Source organism: Pseudochaenichthys georgianus, unplaced genomic scaffold (genome assembly GCF_902827115.2).
Source record: "Pseudochaenichthys georgianus unplaced genomic scaffold, fPseGeo1.2 scaffold_1084_arrow_ctg1, whole genome shotgun sequence".
In the NCBI taxonomy this organism is placed as follows: Eukaryota; Metazoa; Chordata; class Actinopteri; order Perciformes; family Channichthyidae; genus Pseudochaenichthys; species Pseudochaenichthys georgianus.
The window spans coordinates 19,781-40,548 of record NW_027262043.1 but is presented as its reverse complement, the minus strand read 5'-3'; the positions used below and the strand labels follow the sequence as shown (position 1 = coordinate 40,548).

The 20,768-nt window shown below is 42.1% G+C and overlaps 1 protein-coding gene across 1 annotated transcript in view; it reads right to left on the bottom strand.

Annotated features, from left to right (window-relative positions):
* Positions 1–1,701: 1,701 nt before the first annotated feature.
* rnf123 (ring finger protein 123) overlaps positions 1,702–20,768 on the bottom strand; it is a gene marked incomplete at its 5' end in the record, with an annotated part of 37,404 nt that continues 18,337 nt past the window's right edge. Inside the window, 10 exons of the mRNA XM_034076867.2 lie at positions 1,702–1,944; positions 2,059–2,115; positions 2,202–2,341; positions 5,289–5,373; positions 8,524–8,611; positions 9,431–9,518; positions 11,881–11,955; positions 12,205–12,382; positions 12,509–12,616; positions 13,867–13,950. Coding sequence (XP_033932758.1) covers positions 1,702–1,944; positions 2,059–2,115; positions 2,202–2,341; positions 5,289–5,373; positions 8,524–8,611; positions 9,431–9,518; positions 11,881–11,955; positions 12,205–12,382; positions 12,509–12,616; positions 13,867–13,950 — 1,146 coding nt within the window. The remainder of the gene's footprint in view (positions 1,945–2,058; positions 2,116–2,201; positions 2,342–5,288; positions 5,374–8,523; positions 8,612–9,430; positions 9,519–11,880; positions 11,956–12,204; positions 12,383–12,508; positions 12,617–13,866; positions 13,951–20,768) is intronic.

Sequence of the window (20,768 nt, the reverse complement as noted above, 5' to 3'; positions counted from 1 at the left end):
GTAACCATGACATCCTGTCTAAACATCAGTCAGGATTCAGAAAGCAGCGCAGCACCATCACTGCCACGATGAACGTGTGAACGATGTGGAGAGTATCTTAGATAATAAGCAGAGTTGAGCAGCTCTGTTTGTTGACCTGTCCAAAGCGTTTGACACGTTGATCATCTCATCTTAAAGCAGAGGCTGCTCAGTAGAGGCATGTCCAGCCGTGCAGTGGGTGGTTTGAGAACTGCCTCTCTGAAAGGTCCCATGTGTTCACTTTGATGGACTGTCTTCTGAGTGGTTAAACATTTCTAATGGTGTTCCACAAGGTTCTGTGTTAGGACCACTTTTATTCTCCATATATATTAACAGCATAGGTGAACATGTGGATGAAGCTACTTTACATTATGCGGATGATACCGTGATGTTCTGTGCAGGTCCCTCATTCAGGAGGCTGGTGTTAAATCACAGGCTGTTTCTAACACTACTCAGACTCAGCTCTCTGAACTAAAGCTTCTTCTAGATGTGGATCAAACCAAGGTCATGCTCTTTCTAAAGCTAAACAGACTCCAGAGCCTGTTTTAGATATTGTAACTACGCAAGGAACAAAACTTGAAGTGGTTTCCTGTTACAAATACCTTGGTATCTGGCTTGATGATTGTCTCTCTTTTAAACTTCAGGTCTCTAACCTGCTGAGGAGCTGAGGGTGAGGCTAGGGTTCTTCTCCAGGAACACGTCCTGCTTCTCCTGGAGGCCAGGAAGAGGCTCTGTGACCTTTGACCTGTGCTGGACTCTGGGGATCTGGTCTATATGAATGCACCTGCCCATTGCCTGGTCCAGTCAGATGCTGCGTATCACAGCGCTCTGAGATGTGTGACAGACTGTAAAGCATTAACCCTTCACTGCACCCTGTACGCCAAGGCAGGTCTGCCTTCACTACCTGCACGGAGGCTCAGTCACTGGGACATCTTTATATACAAAGCCATGCTAGGGAAACTTCCATCTTATATCTGCTCCTGATCTCACGGAGAAGTGTAAGTGGCTACTGCCTGAGATCGCATGCTGTGGTTTTATTAAATGAGCAGCTGCTAGGACTGTCTCAGGGAAGCAGCTTCTAGAAGCAGCTCCTCTGTCTTGGAACAGGCTGCACATTAAATGGAAACTGAACAATCTGGTGCCACTACATGTTTTTAAAGCTCGGTTGGATGCTACTCAATCGGAAGCTGTTGGTACCTGTTCATGTGGATCATTATGTAAATGATGCTGAATGATGTCCTTTTGTTGTTCTGTTTATGTTGTTATGTTTCATGAGGAACTACTTGAGCAGGTCTCCCTTGGAAAAGAGATCAATGATCTCAATGCGATTTATCTGTATCAATAAAGGTTTGAAATGAAATGAAATTATGAAGTGATGTGCCGCGGACTGTACTTAGTGTACTCTGATCCGGGCAGATATTTAAGAGCTTTCTTAACGCTAATGTTCTAACAGTCAGACTGCTCTGAAGATGGAGGTGATATTCTATTCATGTTCACGTTCACAGTCGCTGATTTTTGCCGGCCGTCTTTCCTTTCTCCTGTGATATGACTTGATCGCTTTAAACTCCGCACGCTGAGCTCTGATTGGTCAGCAGGCGGTGCTTTCACTGAGTTGATCTCTTAGCCTGCAACCTAACCTGCTCCGGAGCAGGTTAGCCGCTCAGCATAAGTTACCATGGAGATCTAGCCGCTAAAAAGAGAACCAGCTTCGTAGGACCGGAGACCCAGAGTTACCCTGAAGTTAGCGGCTAAGAGAACATCCGGCTTCGTAGTACAGGCCTCAGGTGTGTTTACCTGAGCGAGTCTCCGCAGCAGCAGCTCTGCAGACGGTCGAGTCCAGTCCAGGAAGATCTCAGGAACCAGAGTCACCGTCATCTCCAGAACCCGGAGCAGACTGACGGACAGATCAAAGCATGTGGCACACACCTGCACACACACACACACACACATCTTAATTAACATATTACGTTTTGGATGATAGTCACATTTCAGATTTCCCTGTAGCACTTAATTGGTTTGATCGTTAGTGATGTTATTGACCTTCAACTGACGAGTGTCCACAAAGTTCCTCTCTGGACGCTCTGCAGCCTGCTGGATCTGAAACAGGAAGATACAGGTATTATAGATGTGTTTACAATCATAATAACAACAACAACAACAATAATAATGACAATAACACCCACCTCTTGGATCATGCCGATGAACTCGCTGAAGGCCCAGTTGAGCTGGTTCAAGACGCTGTTCAGGAACGAGGCGGCCATTTCTTTATCGACGCTCAGCAGCTCCGCCATGTGTCTCTGAAGCAGCAGCGAGGGGCACGGCTCTGCACCAATCAGAGGAGGACCAATCAGAGAGCAGGAGGAAAAGACAGTCCACAGAAGAAGAAGAATACCTGGGTTCATCACTGTCCCACTGATATTACTTTATTATTTCCCCTACCTGTTTGTTTGTTAAAATGTAATTGTTCACATTCCCGAAGATGTGCACCAGGCGATTTCAATGAGCACCAACAATGACCCGTTTATGTGTTTCTTAAACGGTTCACGCTGTTTAATCCCAGCAGAATCGTATTCTGTCTAAATCGTAAAAACACATGAAGTTGAGACGTTTTCCTTTCCGCCTCGTCTCGAGAGAATAAAGAAACACGTCAACATTTAAGTTCTCTTCCTCCTGTTGGGAGTGAGCACAGCGTCCATCTTTATCTAATACACATGAGACGGGGGACAGGGACAGGGGAGGGACACGAGAGGGACAGGAGAGGGACATGAGAGGGAGAGGAGAAGGACAGGAGAGGGAGAGGGGAGGGACACGAGAGAGACAGGAGAGGGACACGAGAGGGACAGGAGAGCGAGAGGAGAGGGACAGGAGAGGGACAGGAGAGAGACATGAGAGAGACAGGAGAGGGACACGAGAGAGACACGAGAGAGAGACAGGAGAGGGACATGAGAGAGACAGGAGAGGGACACGAGAGGAGAGGGACAGGAGAGGGACACGAGAGAGACAGGAGAGGGACACGAGAGGGACACGAGATACAGGAGAGGGACACGAGAGAGACAGGAGAGGGACACGAGAGAGACACGAGAGAGACAGGAGAGGGACATGAGAGAGACAGGAGAGGGACACAAGAGGAGAGGGACACGAGAGGGACACGAGAGACAGGAGAGGGACAGGAGAGGAGAGGGACAGGAGAGGGACACGAGAGGAGAGGGACAGGAGAGAGACAGGAGAGGGACACGAGAGAGACACGAGAGGGACATGAGAGGGACATGAGAGAGACAGGAGAGGGACACGAGAGAGACACGAGAGGGACAGGAGAGGGACAGGAGAGGGACACGAGAGGAGAGGGACAGGAGAGAGACAGGAGAGGGACACGAGAGAGACACGAGAGAGACAGGAGAGGGACACGAGAGAGACACGATAGAGACAGGAGAGAGACACGAGAGAGACAGGAGAGGGACACGAGAGAGACACGAGAGGGACAGGAGAGGGACACGAGAGGGACACGAGAGGGACACGAGAGGGAGAGGGACAGGAGAGGGACACGAGAGAGACAGGAGAGGGACACGAGAGAGACAGGAGAGGGACACGAGAGAGACAGGAGAGGGACACGAGAGGGACACGAGAGAGACAGGAGAGGGACAGGAGAGGGACAGGAGAGAGACACGAGAGAGACAGGAGAGGGACACGAGAGAGACAGGAGAGGGACAGGAGAGAGACACGATAGAGACAGGAGAGGGACACGAGAGAGACACGAGAGAGACAGGAGAGGGACAGGAGAGGGACACGAGAGAGACAGGAGAGGGACACGAGAGAGACACGATAGAGACAGGAAAGGGACACGAGAGAGACACGAGAGAGACAGGAGAGGGACACGAGAGAGACACGAGAGAGACAGGAGAGGGACAGGAGAGGGACACGAGAGAGACACGAGAGGGACACGAGAGAGACAGGAGAGGGACACGAGAGAGACAGGAGAGGGACACGAGAGAGACACGAGAGAGACAGGAGAGAGACAGGAGAGGGACACGAGAGAGACAGGAGAGGGACACGAGAGAGACACGAGAGGGACACGAGAGAGACAGGAGAGGGACACGAGAGGGACACGAGAGAGACACGAGAGGGACACGAGAGAGACAGGAGAGGGACACGAGAGGGACACGAGAGAGACACGAGAGGGACACGAGAGAGACAGGAGAGGGACAGAGGAAGAGGAAAGTGTCCAGTAAATACGTAGATTTACTCAAGAACAAGATCTGAGTACTTTTTCTTTATAGAACCAACCTGTGTTTTAAACACGCCCCTCAAGTATCTCTGCTTCTCTCAGATTCAGTGACTTCCCAACCACTTATTACTTATCATCAATCCTCTTATTTCACTTTGTTGAGAGTATAAACCCATACTTTGATGCATAGTATAAGCAAGTCAGAGCAGAGCCTTCATGCGTGTGAGGGCCTTTGGGGTGAGGTGGAGCCGAGGGAGGGAGGGAGGGAGGGAGGGCCTTTGGGGTGAGGTGGAGCCGAGGGAGGGAGGGAGGGAGGGCCTTTGGGGTGAGGTGGAGCCGAGGGAGGGAGGGAGGGAGGGAGGGAGGGCCTTTGGGGTGAGGTGGAGCCGAGGGAGGGAGGGAGGGAGGGCCTTTGGGGTGAGGTGGAGCCGAGGAGGAGGGAGGGCCATAGGAACTGAACTTACTTTGGAAACTAGCAACGGCCAGATCTCCTGAGAGGCAGAGGAGAAGCAAAGCAACGATCATGCAGAGAGTCAGAGAGGGAGAGGAGAGAGTCAGAGAGGGAGAGGAGGGGAGGCAGAGAGGGAGAGAGTCAGAGAGGGAGAGGGAGGGGAGGCAGAGGACGACGGCACGCCTCACATGGAGCAATTATCCTCTCAGTTAGAACACAGAGCTGCAGTGTTTCTGTGCTGGTCCCTGAAGGCAGCGTCTCCCTCGTCCAATGGGATTCCTCCATGTGGTTTTGGATAATTGCAAAGTAATCTTATGAGGCTGAGATTAAATATGCTTCTACAGCCGCTGTGTCTGACTGAACTATTTCCACACACACACACACACACACACACACACACACACACACACACACACACACATAACTAAAGCCGTAAATCAAAGAGATGCCCTCTGTAGCCACGGCCTCAATTTATTTATGGAGATTCATGAAGGTAAACAGGAGGACCTGCAGCGAGAAAACACACTGAAACTAACCCCCCCACACACACACACACACACACACACACACACACACAACACACACACAGATACGTACTCTGCAGGCTGGGCAGGTTGGCGTCCTCTGGTTTGGTCTTCAGAAGGTGAGGAAGACGAGTGTATCTGTAGCCGAAACCACAGCCCTGAAAAACAACCGCACACATAAAGTTTACTGTTGTTGTTGTGGTGATGGTTGTTGTTGTTGTTGTAGTTGTAGTTGATACAGGGTTATTATTTATTGATGCATCATTTTAAAATTCACTTTAATGTTGCAAATAGTGAAGGACGAGGCTTGTTTTTTCAAAATAAAAGCCCAAGAAAAAGTAACTACACTACCAGCGAGCTTAAGATGAGGCTTATTTTTCAAAATAAAAGCCCCAGATGGTAACTTTATCCGAACAGAGAGTTCAGGATTAAACTTGTTTTCTTCTAATAAAAAGACAGCAAGTTTATATTAACAGGAAGTTTAGGATGCCTACCCTAGGATTTAGTAACTGTACACTAACAAGAAGCTAAGAACAATGCTTGTTTTTCAAAATAAAACGGTATATTTACAGGAAGCTAAGAAAAAGGCTTGTTTTTCAGAATAAAAGCCCAAGAAAGTAATTGTATACCAACAGGAAGCTAAGAACAAGGCTTTTTTCAAAATAAAAGCAACGGTATATTTACAGGAAGCTAAGAACAATGCTTGTCTTTCAGAATAAAAGCCCTAGAAGCAAGGCACCGTTCCCCACACTGCTCCCCGGGCGCCGTTCAAAATGGCAGCACACTGCTCCTAACACTAGGATGGGTCAAATGCAGAGAAACAATTTCCCCACGGGGATTAATAAAGTATATCAAATCCAAAAATCAAAAGAAAGCTACTGTAACAGGTAGCTTAAGATGAGGCTAGTTTTCTAAATAAAACCATCACAGAGTAACGGTATCCTAACAGGGAGCTTTAGACAAGGTTATTTTTTCAAAATAAAAGCCCAAGAAAATAACAGTATACTAACAGGAAGCTAAGAACAAGGCTTGTTTTTCAAAATAAAAGCCACAGATAGTAAATGTTTTGTAATAAAGGGCTCAGGATAAGGCTTTTTTCAAAATAAAAGCCATAGAAAGCAACTGTACACTAACAGGAACCTTGTGACGAGTCTAGTTTTTCAAAATGAAATCCTCACAGAGTAACGGTATTTTAAAAGGGGGTTCTAGACAAGGCTTGTTTTTCAAAATAAAAGCCACAGATAGTAAATGTTTTGTAATAAAGAGCTCAGGATAAGGCTTTTTTCAAAATAAAAGCCACAGAGAGTAAATGTTTTGTAATAAAGAGCTCAGGATAAGGCTTTTTTCAAAATAAAAGCCACAGATAGTGAATGTTTTGTAATAAAGAGCTCAGGGTAAGGCTTTTTTCAAAATAAAAGCCACAGATAGTAAATGTTTTGTAATAAAGAGCTCAGGATAAGGCTTTTTTCAAAATAAAAGCCACAGAGAGTAAATGTTTTGTAATAAAGAGCTCAGGATAAGGCTTTTTTCAAAATAAAAGCCACAGATAGTGAATGTTTTGTAATAAAGAGCTCAGGGTAAGGCTTTTTTCAAAATAAAAGCCACAGATAGTACATGTTTTGTAATAAAGAGCTCAGGATAAGGCTTTTTTCAAAATAAAAGCCACAGATAGTAAATGTTTTGTAATAAAGAGCTCAGGATAAGGCTTTTTTCAAAATAAAAGCCACAGATAGTAAATATTTTGTAATAAAGAGCTCAGGATAAGGCTTTTTTCAAAATAAAAGCCACAGATAGTGAATGTTTTGTAATAAAGAGCTCAGGATAAGGCTTGTTTTTCAAAATAAAAGCCACAGATAGTAAATGTTTTGTAATAAAGAGCTCAGGATAAGGCTTTTTTCAAAATAAAAGCCACAGATAGTGAATGTTTTGTAATAAAGAGCTCAGGATAAGGCTTTTTTCAAAATAAAAGCCACAGATAGTAAATGTTTTGTAATAAAGAGCTCAGGATAAGGCTTGTTTTTCAAAATAAAAGCCACAGATAGTAAATGTTTTGTAATAAAGAGCTCAGGATAAGGCTTTTTTCAAAATAAAAGCCACAGATAGTAAATGTTTTGTAATAAAGAGCTCAGGATAAGGCTTTTTTCAAAATAAAAGCCACAGATAGTAAATGTTTTGTAATAAAGAGCTCAGGATAAGGCTTTTTTCAAAATAAAAGCCACAGATAGTAAATGTTTTGTAATAAAGAGCTCAGGATAAGGCTTTTTTCAAAATAAAAGCCACAGATAGTGAATGTTTTGTAATAAAGAGCTCAGGATAAGGCTTGTTTTTCAAAATAAAAGCCACAGATAGTAAATGTTTTGTAATAAAGAGCTCAGGATAAGGCTTGTTTTTCAAAATAAAAGCCACAGATAGTAAATGTTTTTGTAATAAAGAGCTCAGGATAAGGCTTTTTTCAAAATAAAAGCCACAGATAGTACATGTTTTGTAATAAAGAGCTCAGGATAAGGCTTGTTTTTCAAAATAAAAGCCACAGATAGTAAATGTTTTGTAATAAAGAGCTCAGGATATGGCTTTTTTCAAAATAAAAGCCACAGATAGTGAATGTTTTGTAATAAAGAGCTCAGGATAAGGCTTGTTTTTCAAAATAAAAGCCACAGATAGTAAATGTTTGGTAATAAAGAGCTCAGGATAAGGCTTTTTTCAAAATAAAAGCCACAGATAGTAAATGTTTTGTAATAAAGAGCTCAGGATAAGGCTTTTTTCAAAATAAAAGCCATAGATAGTAAATGTTTTGTAATAAAGAGCTCAGGATAAGGCTTTTTTCAAAATAAAAGCCACAGATAGTGAATGTTTTGTAATAAAGAGCTCAGGATAAGGCTTGTTTTTCAAAATAAAAGCCACAGATAGTAAATGTTTTTGTAATAAAGACCTCAGGATAAGGCTTTTTTCAAAATAAAAGCCACAGATAGTAAATGTTTTGTAATAAAGATCTCAGGATAAGGCTTTTTTCAAAATAAAAGCCACAGATAGTGAATGTTTTGTAATAAAGAGCTCAGGATAAGGCTTTTTTCAAAATAAAAGCCACAGATAGTACATGTTTTGTAATAAAGAGCTCAGGATAAGGCTTTTTTCAAAATAAAAGCCACAGATAGTGAATGTTTTGTAACGAAAGATCAGGATCTTTTGAGTTTTCTGCCTCCTGCTCTGAATATCCTTTGTTATTTTTGCTCTCAGTTCGTGTATTAAATCAACTGGAGCCCGAGTGGAGCCGGGGCTGATGGGAAATGTAGTTTCTGAGGTTGTCTCACCCTCCAGAGGCGCACCAGGATCCAGTTGGTCTGAGCCCAGGGCCGCTGCTCGTAGGGGGCCAGCAGGTTCCTCATCATCGCCACGCGCCTGCACAACACACTCTGTATCAGCTCATTACATACATCTTTTATATATTACATCTAAATATAATGTTGTTTTCAATATATTAAATTATTATATTTAACAATTAATATATTGTCTAGTGCGGTTAATGTGGTCTTCTGTACATCTATGTTATTAAATCATTAGAAAGCTAGTAAATTAATGTATAGATTATAGGGATGTAACGATACCAAAAACTCACTCACTCACTCACTCACTCACTCACTCACAGGTAGAAGCTGGGATGTTTGGGCGTTTGCAAAACCCCCTGCTGTGGAAACAACTCTCTCGCTGGGACAGATGTTGCTGGGACAGATGTTGATGGGACAGATGTTGCTGGGACAGATGTTGCTGGGACAGATGTTGCTGGGACAGGTGTTGATGGGACTGGTGTTACTGGGACAGATGTTGGTGGGACTGATGTTGCTGGGACAGGTGTTGATGGGACTGGTGTTACTGGGACAGATGTTGGTGGGACTGATGTTGCTGGGACAGCAGTGGTCGCATTAAGCGAATATTTTTTTTAACAATGACGGAAAAATCTGAAAGCAGTCTGTCACTTTGAGAGATTAGAACAAACTCGTAACAGCGCCAAAGTTTCACCGCAGCGAGGCTCCGGTGTTTGCCGTGTTTTCCAAAAGGAAATGATATAGTTTCCAAACCGTACTTTTCCGCACAGATCATTGAAATGTCTGGGAGTTTTTGCTTTACGCTGTGCGCGCTCCCGCGAGGTGCATGCATCTCTCGGTGGGCATGCATAACACGGCATAACACATATGAAATAATAAAGGAGTAATCACTCACTGTTCCTCGGGGATTCGCTCCACCGCCCTGAGGGATTGTGGGTAACAGACGTAGCTCGCCAGCGCCTGCATCAGGGAGTCCTTGATATCTGCAAATATGAATATAAATTAATATTAAAACACAAACTAAAACCTTGTAAACGTCACGCTGCTGTCACAGGAAGGTGTTTACATAGATGAAGGTTATAACACATGACAGGACATGCACTCTGTGAAAAGAGACTGCAGGTAACAAATACTGATATCTTAAATAAAGAGGCAAACAAAACAAAGTGTAAATAGATTACAATCAAATAAAATAAATAAATACAATAGAAAAAGTTCAATCAAATGTAATTAAATTAAAAATAAAATAATAATAGAACATTTAATAAAATACAAAATTGAATAAAGAATTGAGTAAAGTCAAATGAAATGAAATAAGAAATAAACAGGAAGCAGGAAACAGGAAGTAGGAAACAGGAAGCAGGAAACAGGAAGCCGGAAACAGGATGAAGGAAACAGGATGAAGGAAACAGGATGAAGGAAATAGGAAGCCGGAAACAGGAAGCCGGAAACAGGATGAAGGAAACAGGATGAAGGAAACAGGATGAAGGAAACAGGAAGCCGGAAACAGGATGAAGGAAAGAGGAAGCCGGAAACAGGATGAAGGAAACAGGATGAAGGCAACAGGAAGCCGGAAACAGGAAGCCGGAAACAGGAAGCCGGAAACAGGATGAAGGAAACAGGATGAAGGAAACAGGATGAAGGAAACAGTAAGCCGGAAGCAGGAAGCCGGAAGCAGGATGAAGGAAACAGGATGAAGGAAACAGGAAGCCGGAAACAGGAAGCCGGAAACAGGATGAAGGGAACATGATGAAGGAAACAGGAAGCCGGAAACAGGAAGCAGGAAACAGGAAGCCGGAAACAGGAAGCCGGAAACAGGATGAAGGAAACAGGATGAAGGAAACAGGATGAAAGAAACAGGATGAAGGAAACAGGATGAAGGAAACAGGATGAAAGAAATAGGAAGCCGGAAACAGGATGAAGGAAACAGGAAGCCGGAAACAGGATGAAGGAAACAGGATGAAGGAAACAGGAAGCCGGAAACAGGATGAAGGAAAGAGGAAGCCGGAAACAGGATGAAGGAAACAGGATGAAGGCAACAGGAAGCCGGAAACAGGAAGCCGGAAACAGGATGAAGGAAACAGGAAGCCGGAAACAGGAAGCCGGAAACAGGATGAAGGAAACAGGATGAAGGAAACAGGATGAAGGAAACAGTAAGCCGGAAGCAGGATGAAGGAAACAGGATGAAGGAAACAGGAAGCCGGAAACAGGAAGCCGGAAACAGGATGAAGGAAACATGATGAAGGAAACAGGAAGCCGGAAACAGGATGGCGGAAACAGGATGAAGGAAACAGGAAGCCGGAAACAGGATGAAGGAAACAGGAAGCCGGAAACAGGAAGCCGGAAACAGGAAGCTGGAAGCAGGATGAAGGAAACAGGATGAAGGAAACAGGATGAACGAAACAGGAAGCCGGAAGCAGGATGAAGGAAACAGGATGAAGGAAACAGGATGAAGGAAACAGGAAGCCGAAAACAGGATGATGGAAACAGGAAGCAGGATGAAGGACACAGGAAGCAGGCAAAAGGAAACAGGAAACAGGTCAAGAAGTCAAATAAAATAAGTTCACAACCATGGTACAAAATGAGTAGCAGCATAAGGAGCCGTTTAACTAAAATATGTGCAGAAGTAAATGAGGAAGAACTGTGCAGTTTAAAAAGAGATATGGATGAAAATGTGAAATCCTCGTTGGTCTGAATCTGCAGCTCGCTTTCCTTTCATCCTGTTCACCTGCACGTTTGCTATATTCTGTTCTTTAGCTTTTCCAGTGACCTCCTCTATTTACATTTTAAAAGCACAGGCGAACAGCCGGTGGTGCGAACACGGCGTCTCACTTCCTGCTGAGAGACTAAGGAAGATTGATCTCGTTACATCTCTTATCCCGGTCCTGCAGAAAGGGATAATGGCTCGTCTCTCCAGGAGCGACAGCTCGTGATTGATTGCCCAGTGAGCGGCTGCTGCGCGGATCAGCAGGAGCTCGAGGAGACGTGGTAAATACCTCTGAACCATGAAACACGGGAAGTCTGAGAGGAGGCAGAGAAACGTGCTGCGGGAGATATCGGCATATTCAGTTCATCACGTGAATATCAAGTTCAATATTATTAACGTCTCAAAATGTTGTTGTAAATTAAAAGCGTAAAAAACCCAAGATAAGAGCCTCGTCTCAGGAACAAAACTGATTCTCCTTCTGCCAGGCGTGCAACGTGCTCATTACAAACAGCGTGCACGTGCTGTGAGAGTATAAACATACATATCTCAGGGTGTGTGTGTGTGTGTGTGTGTGTGTGTGTGTGTGTGTGTGTGTGTGTGTGTGTGTGTGTGTGTGTGTGTGTGTGTGTGTGTGTTACCTGTCCCCACTATACGTGGATCTGCAAAGTGTTTGGCAAGGATCGCTGCGAGCTGAGTCAACGTTTCCTCGTAACCTGAAGAGGAAAACAAGCACAAACTTTATATTTTACGTCATACGTGTGTGTGTGTGTGTGTGTGTGTGTGTGTGTGTGTGTGTGCGTGTGTGCGTGCGTGTGTGTGTGCGTGTGCGTGTGTGCGTGTGTGGGTGTGAGTGTGTGTGTGTGTGAGTGTGTGTGTGTGTGTGTGCGTGTGTGCGTGCGTGTGTGCGTGCGTGTGCGTGTGTGCGTGCGTGTGTGTGTGCGTGTGCGTGTGTGCGTGTGTACCTGGCAGCTCCTCCATGCTGTTGGCGGGGCTGAAGTAGTTCTTCAGAGCGCTGTAGGCGTTCATCGCCACGTTCAGGTAGAACTCCGGAGCGAAGGCGAACAGAGAACCTGTGTTATCAGCGTGTTCAATGGTCCTGATGCACACACACAGCAGCCAGTACACGTCCAGCATCTTCTCCTGCGCGCACACACACACACACACACACACACACACACCCGGTAGATAGTTAGAATGGTAACCTGACGTGTCCCTACCATCGTACGAGACGAGCTGCAGAGTGTGTTTCGATGGTCAGGTGGAGACCTTGGAGTAGATGGTGGCGTTGATCCAGGCCAGTCTGCGGCTCAGGTGGTTCAACTTCTCTGAGAAAACCTTCTGACTCTTCTGCAGCTCGTCCAGGATGTCCGCTCTCTGGAGGAAGCAGGGAGAAGGACACAGGAATTAGGAAAGAAGGGAAAAGGATGAAGGAATTAGGGAAACAGCAAGCAGGAAGCAGGAAACAAGAAACAGGAAAAGGAGGAAACAGGAAGCAGGAAAAAAGAAAAAGAAGGAAAAAGGATGAAGGAAGCAGGATGAAGGAAACAGGAAGCAGGGAAACAGGATGAAGGAAACAGGAAGCAAAAAACAGGAAATAGGATGAAGGAAGCAGGATGAAGGAAATAGGAATCAAGAAGCAGGATGAAGGAAACAGGAAGCAGGATGAAGGAAATAGGAAGCAGGAAACAGGATGAAGGAAACAGGAAGCAGGATGAAGGAAATAGGAAGCAGGACACAGGAATTAGGAAAGAAGTGAACAGGAAGCAGGACACAGGAAACAGGAAGCAGGAAGAAGGAAACAGGACACAGGAAACAGGAAGCAGAACACAGGAAACAGGAAGAAGGAAACAGGACACAGGAAACAGGAAGAAGGAAACAGGACACAGGAAACAGGAAGCAGGACACATGAAGAAGGAACCAGGACACAGGAAACAGGAAACAGGACACATGAAACAGGAAACAGGACACAGGAAGAAGGAAACAGGAAACAGGAAGAAGGAAGCAGGAAACAGGAAGCAGGAAGCAGCAATCAGTGAATATAGAACAAAGCTCATTTCTGAACACTCTGCTGGGTAAGAGTTCATATGCACATTATATTTAATGTGTGAACTATAAATTCATATGGCCTCTAGTGTTCTGCTCCTAGTGTTCAGCGCTTTCACATTTCCACTGAACAACATCTCAAACATCTGTTCGTGAGGCTTGGCGATAAAAAGAGTGAGTGAGAGAGTGTGTGTGTGTGTGTGTGTGTGTGTGTGTGTGTGTGTGTGTGTGTGTGTGTGTGTGTGTGTGTGTGTGTGTGTGTGTGTGTGTTGACGGCGGGTGACTCTTGCTGGTGCACGAAGCTGATGAGAGCAGCTCAGAGGAACGTTCCAGAGGCTGAAAGGTCTCCTATTATACTAACTTTATATTAATATATAAAATCACACGTCTATGAAGTGCTTTGCTCAAAATACCAAACAGACCCTTCGAGCCTCGTCCCTTCTGTTTGGGTGTGTGGGGGAAAGAGAGAGGGTCTCCTGACACACGGGGGGGGCACGTGGTTACGTAGAAAAGACATCAGAACGGGACGTGTGCCTGACAGGAGACCATTGAGGAACACAGAGCAGGAGGGAGAAGCGTACTTTAGCCGGGCAGCGGGCGATCTTCTCCTCGGTGTCCTTCAGAGCCACGGCGTACTCATGGACGTCGTCTGAGACCACCACCATCTGTAGAGAGAGAGCACATGATGAAGTGACCCCCTCAGCTCACTGCTGGTACTGCATCCAGACCAGGGCATAAAGACACGTTCAAAGGTCCTTGTTTCATTCAGTTGGGAAGTAGTGGAGTACAAATACTTTGTTACTGAATTTAAGTACATGTTTCAGTACTTTACTCCACCACTTATTTTTCTGACCACTTTTTACTTTGACTTCTCACATGCTGAACTCAAATACCTGTACTTTCTACTTCTTACATGTTGAACACAAATACCTGTACTTTCTACTTCTCACATGTTGAACTCAAATACCTGTACTTTCTACTTCTTACATGTTGAACACAAATACCTGTACTTTCTACTTCTTACATGTTGAACCCAAATACCTGTACTTTCTACTTCTCACATGTTGAACTCAAATACCTGTACTTTCTACTTCTTACATGTTGAACACAAATACCTGTACTTTCTACTTCTCACACGTTGAACTCAAATACCTGTACTTTCTACTTCTTACACGTTGAACTCAAATACCTGTACTTTCTACTTCTTACATGTTGAACTCAAATACCTGTACTTTCTACTTCTTACATGTTGAACTCAAATACCTGTACTTTCTACTTCTTACATGTTGAACTCAAATACCTGTACTTTCTACTTCTCACATGTTGAACTCAAATACCTGTACTTTCTACTTCTCACATGTTGAACTCAAATACCTGTACTTTCTACTTCTCTCATGTTGAACTCAAATACCTGTACTTTCTACTTCTTACATGTTGAACTCAAATACCTGTACTTTCTACTTCTCACATGTTGAACTCAAATACCTGTACTTTCTACTTCTTACATGTTGAACCCAAATACCTGTACTTTCTACTTCTCACATGTTGAACTCAAATACCTGTACTTTCTACTTCTCACATGTTGAACTCAAATACCTGTACTTTCTACTTCTTACATGTTGAACTCAAATACCTGTACTTTCTACTTCTTACATGTTGAACTCAAATACCTGTACTTTCTACTTCTTACATGTTGAACCCAAATACCTGTACTTTCTACTTCTTACATGTTGAACTCAAATACCTGTACTTTCTACTTCTTACATGTTGAACTCAAATACCTGTACTTTCTACTTCTTACATGTTGAACTCAAATACCTGTACTTTCTACTTCTTACATGTTGAACCCAAATACCTGTACTTTCTATTTCTCTCATGTTGAACTCAAATACCTGTACTTTCTACTTCTTACATGTTGAACTCAAATACCTGTACTTTCTACTTCTTACATGTTGAACTCAAATACCTGTACTTTCTACTTCTTACATGTTGAACCCAAATACCTGTACTTTCTATTTCTCTCATGTTGAACTCAAATACCTGTACTTTCTACTTCTTACATGTTGAACTCAAATACCTGTACTTTCTATTTCTCTCATGTTGAACTCAAATACCTGTACTTTCTATTTCTCTCATGTTGAACTCAAATACCTGTACTTTCTACTTCTTACATGTTGAACTCAAATACCTGTACTTTCTACTTCTCACATGTTGAACTCAAATACCTGTACTTTCTACTTCTTACATGTTGAACCCAAATACCTGTACTTTCTACTTCTTACATGTTGAACACAAATACCTGTACTTTCTACTTCTCTCAAGTTGAACACAAATACCTGTACTTTCTACTTCTCACATGTTGAACTTAAATACCTGTACTTTCTACTTCTTACATGTTGAACTCAAATACCTGTACTTTCTACTTCTCACATGTTGAACTCAAATACCTGTACTTTCTACTTCTTACATGTTGAACCCAAATACCTGTACTTTCTACTTCTTACATGTTGAACTCAAATACCTGTACTTTCTACTTCTTACATGTTGAACTCAAATACCTGTACCTTCTACTTCTTACATGTTGAACCCAAATACCTGTACTTTCTACTTCTTACATGTTGAACTCAAATACCTGTACTTTCTACTTCTCTCATGTTGAACACAAATACCTGAACTTTCTACTTCTTACATGTTGAACACAAATACCTGTACTTTCTACTTCTTACATGTTGAACACAAATACCTGTACTTTCTACTTCTTACATGTTGAACACAAATACCTGAACTTTCTACTTCTTACATGTTGAACACAAATACCTGTACTTTCTACTTCTTACATGTTGAACCCAAATACCTGTACTTTCTACTTCTTACATGTTGAACCCAAATACCTGTACTTTCTACTTCTTACATGTTGAACTCAAATACCTGTACTTTCTACTTCTCACATGTTGAACCCAAATACCTGTACTTTCTACTTCTTACATGTTGAACTCAAATACCTGTACTTTCTACTTCTTACATGTTGAACCCAAATACCTGTACTTTCTACTTCTTACATGTTGAACCCAAATACCTGTACTTTCTACTTCTTACATGTTGAACTCAAATACCTGTACTTTCTACTTCTTACATGTTGAACTCAAATACCTGTACTTTCTACTTCTCACATGTTGAACTCAAATACCTGTACTTTCTACTTCTTACATGTTGAACCCAAATACCTGTACTTTCTACTTCTCTCATGTTGAACTCAAATACCTGTACTTTCTACTTCTCACATGTTGAACTCAAATACCTGTACTTTCTACTTCTTACATGTTGAACCCAAATACCTGTACTTTCTACTTCTTACATGTTGAACCCAAATACCTGTACTTTCTACTTCTTACATGTTGAACCCAAATACCTGTACTTTCTACTTCTCTCATGTTGAACTCAAATACCTGTACTTTCTACTTCTCACATGTTGAACTCAAATACCTGTACTTTCTACTTCTTACATGTTGAACTCAAATACCTGTACTTTCTACTTCTTACATGTTGAACTCAAATACCTGTACTTTCTACTTCTCTCATGTTGAACCCAAATACCTGTACTTTCTACTTCTCACATGTTGAACTCAAATACCTGTACTTTCTACTTCTTACATGTTGAACACAAATACCTGTACTTTCTACTTCTCACATGTTGAACACAAATACCTGTACTTTCTACTTCTTACATGTTGAACTCAAATACCTGTACTTTCTACTTCTCTCATGTTGAACTCAAATACCTGTACTTTCTACTTCTCTCATGTTGAACTCAAATACCTGTACTTTCTACTTCTTACATGTTGAACTCAAATACCTGTACTTTCTACTTCTTACATGTTGAACTCAAATACCTGTACTTTCTACTTCTTACATGTTGAACTCAAATACCTGTACTTTCTACTTCTCTCATGTTGAACTCAAATACCTGTACTTTCTACTTCTCTCATGTTGAACCCAAATACCTGTACTTTCTACTTCTCTCATGTTGAACTCAAATACCTGTACTTTCTACTTCTCTCATGTTGAACCCAAATACCTGTACTTTCTACTTCTCACATGTTGAACTCAAATACCTGTACTTTCTACTTCTCTCATTTCCAAACAGCTGGTTCCTTTAGTCTGAATGTGTGTTGGGGCGTGGTCATTATTCTTTAGAGTCACTGCGTGCCTATTGGTTGGAGCACGATCCGTGTATCCATCACTTCCTGGTCTTCTCTAAAGAAGAGGGACCAATGGAAACGTTGTCATGTTGCCGTTGGTCGGCATGGAAACATTCATTAGCTAACAATGACATTATTGTTCTATTGATATAAAGGGAGGTCAGGTACTCTTTAAAACAGCTGCTAGTTATGGGTACTTTCTACTGAAGGACACTTCAAAGCCTCTTTACTTTGACTTGAGGAAAGAAGTTTAGTCAGTACTTCTACTTTTACCAGAGTATTTTAAACACGAGTATCTGTACTTTTACTTGAGTGAAGGATGTGTGTACTTCTACTTGAGTAAAGGATGTGTGTACTTCTACCTGAGTAAAGGATGTGTGTACTTCTACTTGAGTAAAGGATGTGTGTACTTCTACTTGAGTAAAGGATGTGTGTACTTCTACTTGAGTAACGGATGTGTGTACTTCTACTTGAGTAAAGGATGTGTACTTCTACTTGAGTAAAGGATGTGTACTTCTACTTGAGTAAAGGAACTGTGTACTTCTACTTGAGTAAAGGATGTGTACTTCTACTTGAGTAAAGGATGTGTACTTCTACTTGAGTAAAGGATGTGTACTTCTACTTAGTAAAGGAACTGTGTACTTCTACTTGAGTAAAGGATGTGTACTTCTACTTGAGTAAAGGATGTGTACTTCTACTTAGTAAAGGATGTGTACTTCTACTTGAGTAAAGGATGTGTACTTCTACTTGAGTAAAGGATGTGTACTTCTACTTGAGTAAATGACGCGTACTTCTACTTGAGTAAAGGAACTGTGTACTTCTACTTGAGTAAAGGAACTGTGTACTTCTACTTGAGTAAAGGACGTGTACTTCTACTTGAGTAAAGGATGTGTACTTCTACTTGAGTACATGATGTGTACTTCTCCTTGAGTAAAGGATGTGTACTTCTACTTGAGTAAAGGATGTGTGTACTTCTACTTGAGTAAAGGATGTGTGTACTTCTACTTGAGTAAAGGATGTGTGTACTTCTACTTGAGTAAAGGATGTGTGTACTTCTACTTGAGTAAAGGATGTGTGTACTTCTACTTGAGTAAAGGATGTGTGTACTTCTACTTGAGTAACGGATGTGTGTACTTCTACTTGAGTAACGGATGTGTGTACTTCTACTTGAGTAAAGGATGTGTACTTCTACTTGAGTAAAGGATGTGTACTTCTACTTGAGTAAAGGAACTGTGTACTTCTACTTGAGTAAAGGAACTGTGTACTTCTACTTGAGTAAAGGATGTGTACTTCTACTTAGTAAAGGAACTGTGTACTTCTACTTGAGTAAAGGATGTGTACTTCTACTTGAGTAAAGGATGTGTACTTCTACTTAGTAAAGGATGTGTACTTCTACTTGAGTAAAGGATGTGTACTTCTACTTGAGTAAAGGATGTGTACTTCTACTTGAGTAAATGACGCGTACTTCTACTTGAGTAAAGGAACTGTGTACTTCTACTTGAGTAAAGGATGTGTGTACTTCTACTTGAGTAAAGGATGTGTGTACTTCTACTTGAGTAAAGGATGTGTGTACTTCTACTTGAGTAAAGGATGTGTGTACTTCTACTTGAGTAAAGGATGTGTGTACTTCTACTTGAGTAAAGGATGTGTACTTCTACTTGAGTAAAGGATGTGTGTACTTCTACTTGAGTAAAGGAAGTGTGTACTTCTACTTGAGTAAAGGATGTGTGTACTTCTACTTGAGTAAAGGATGTGTACTTCTACTTGAGTAAAGGATGTGTACTTCTACTTGAGTAAAGGATGTGTACTTCTACTTGAGTAAAGGATGTGTGTACTTCTACTTGAGTAAAGGATGTGTACTTCTACTTGAGTAAAGGATGTGTGTACTTCTACTTGAGTAAAGGATGTGTGTACTTCTACTTGAGTAAAGGATGTGTGTACTTCTACTTGAGTAAAGGAAGTGTGTACTTCTAGTTGAGTAAAGGATGTGTGTACTTCTACTTGAGTAAAGGATGTGTGTACTTCTACTTGAGTAAAGGATGTGTGTACTTCTACTTGAGTAAAGGATGTGTGTACTTCTACTTGAGTAAAGGATGTGTGTACTTCTACTTGAGTAAAAGGATTGTGTACTTCTACTTGAGTAAAGGATGTGTGTACTTCTACTTGAGTAAAGGATGTGTGTACTTCTACTTGAGTAAAGGATGTGTGTACTTCTACTTGAGTAAAGGATGTGTGTACTTCTACTTGAGTAAAGGATGTGTACTTCTACTTGAGTAAAGGATGTGTACTTCTACTTGAGTAAGGATGTGTACTTCGACTTGAGTAAAGGATGTGTACTTCTACTTGAGTAAAGGATGTGTGTACTTCTACTTGAGTAAAGGATGTGTGTACTTCTACTTGAGTAAAGGATGTGTGTACTTCTACTTGAGTAAAGGATGTGTGTACTTCTACTTGAGTAAAGGATGTGTGTACTTCTACTTGAGTAAAGGATGTGTGTACTTCTACTTGAGTAAAGGATGTGTGTACTTCTACTTGAGTAAAGGACGCGTACTTCTACTTGAGTAAAGGAACTGTGTACTTCTACTTGAGTAAAGGAACTGTGTACTTCTACTTGAGTGAAGGAACTGTGTACTTCTACTTGAGTAAAGGATGTGTACTTCTACTTGAGTAAAGGATGTGTACTTCTACTTGAGTAAAGGAACTGTGTACTTCTACTTGAGTAAAGGATGTGTACTTCTACTTGAGTAAAGGATGTGTACTTCTACTTGAGTAAAGGAACTGTGTACTTCTACTTGAGTAAAAGGATGTGTACTTCTACTTGAGTAAAGGAACTGTGTACTTCTACTTGAGTAAAGGATGTGTACTTCTACTTGAGTAAAGGATGTGTACTTCTACTTGAGTAAAGGATGTGTACTTCTACTTGAGTAAAGGCTGTGTACTTCTACTTGAGTAAAGGACATGTACTTCTACTTGAGTAAAGGCTGTGTACTTCTACTTGAGTAAAGGACATGTACTTCTACTTGAGTAAATGATGTGTACTTCTACTTGAGTAAAGGATGTGTACTTCTACTTGAGTAAAGGCTGTGTACTTCTACTTGAGTAAATGACGTGTACTTCTACTTGAGTAAAGGAACTGTGTACTTCTACTTGAGTAAAGGAACTGTGTACTTCTACTTGAGTGAAGGAACTGTGTACTTCTACTTGAGTGAAGGAACTGTGTACTTCTACTTGAGTAAAGGAACTGTGTACTTCTACTTGAGTAAAGGCTGTTCAGAGTTCGTGTC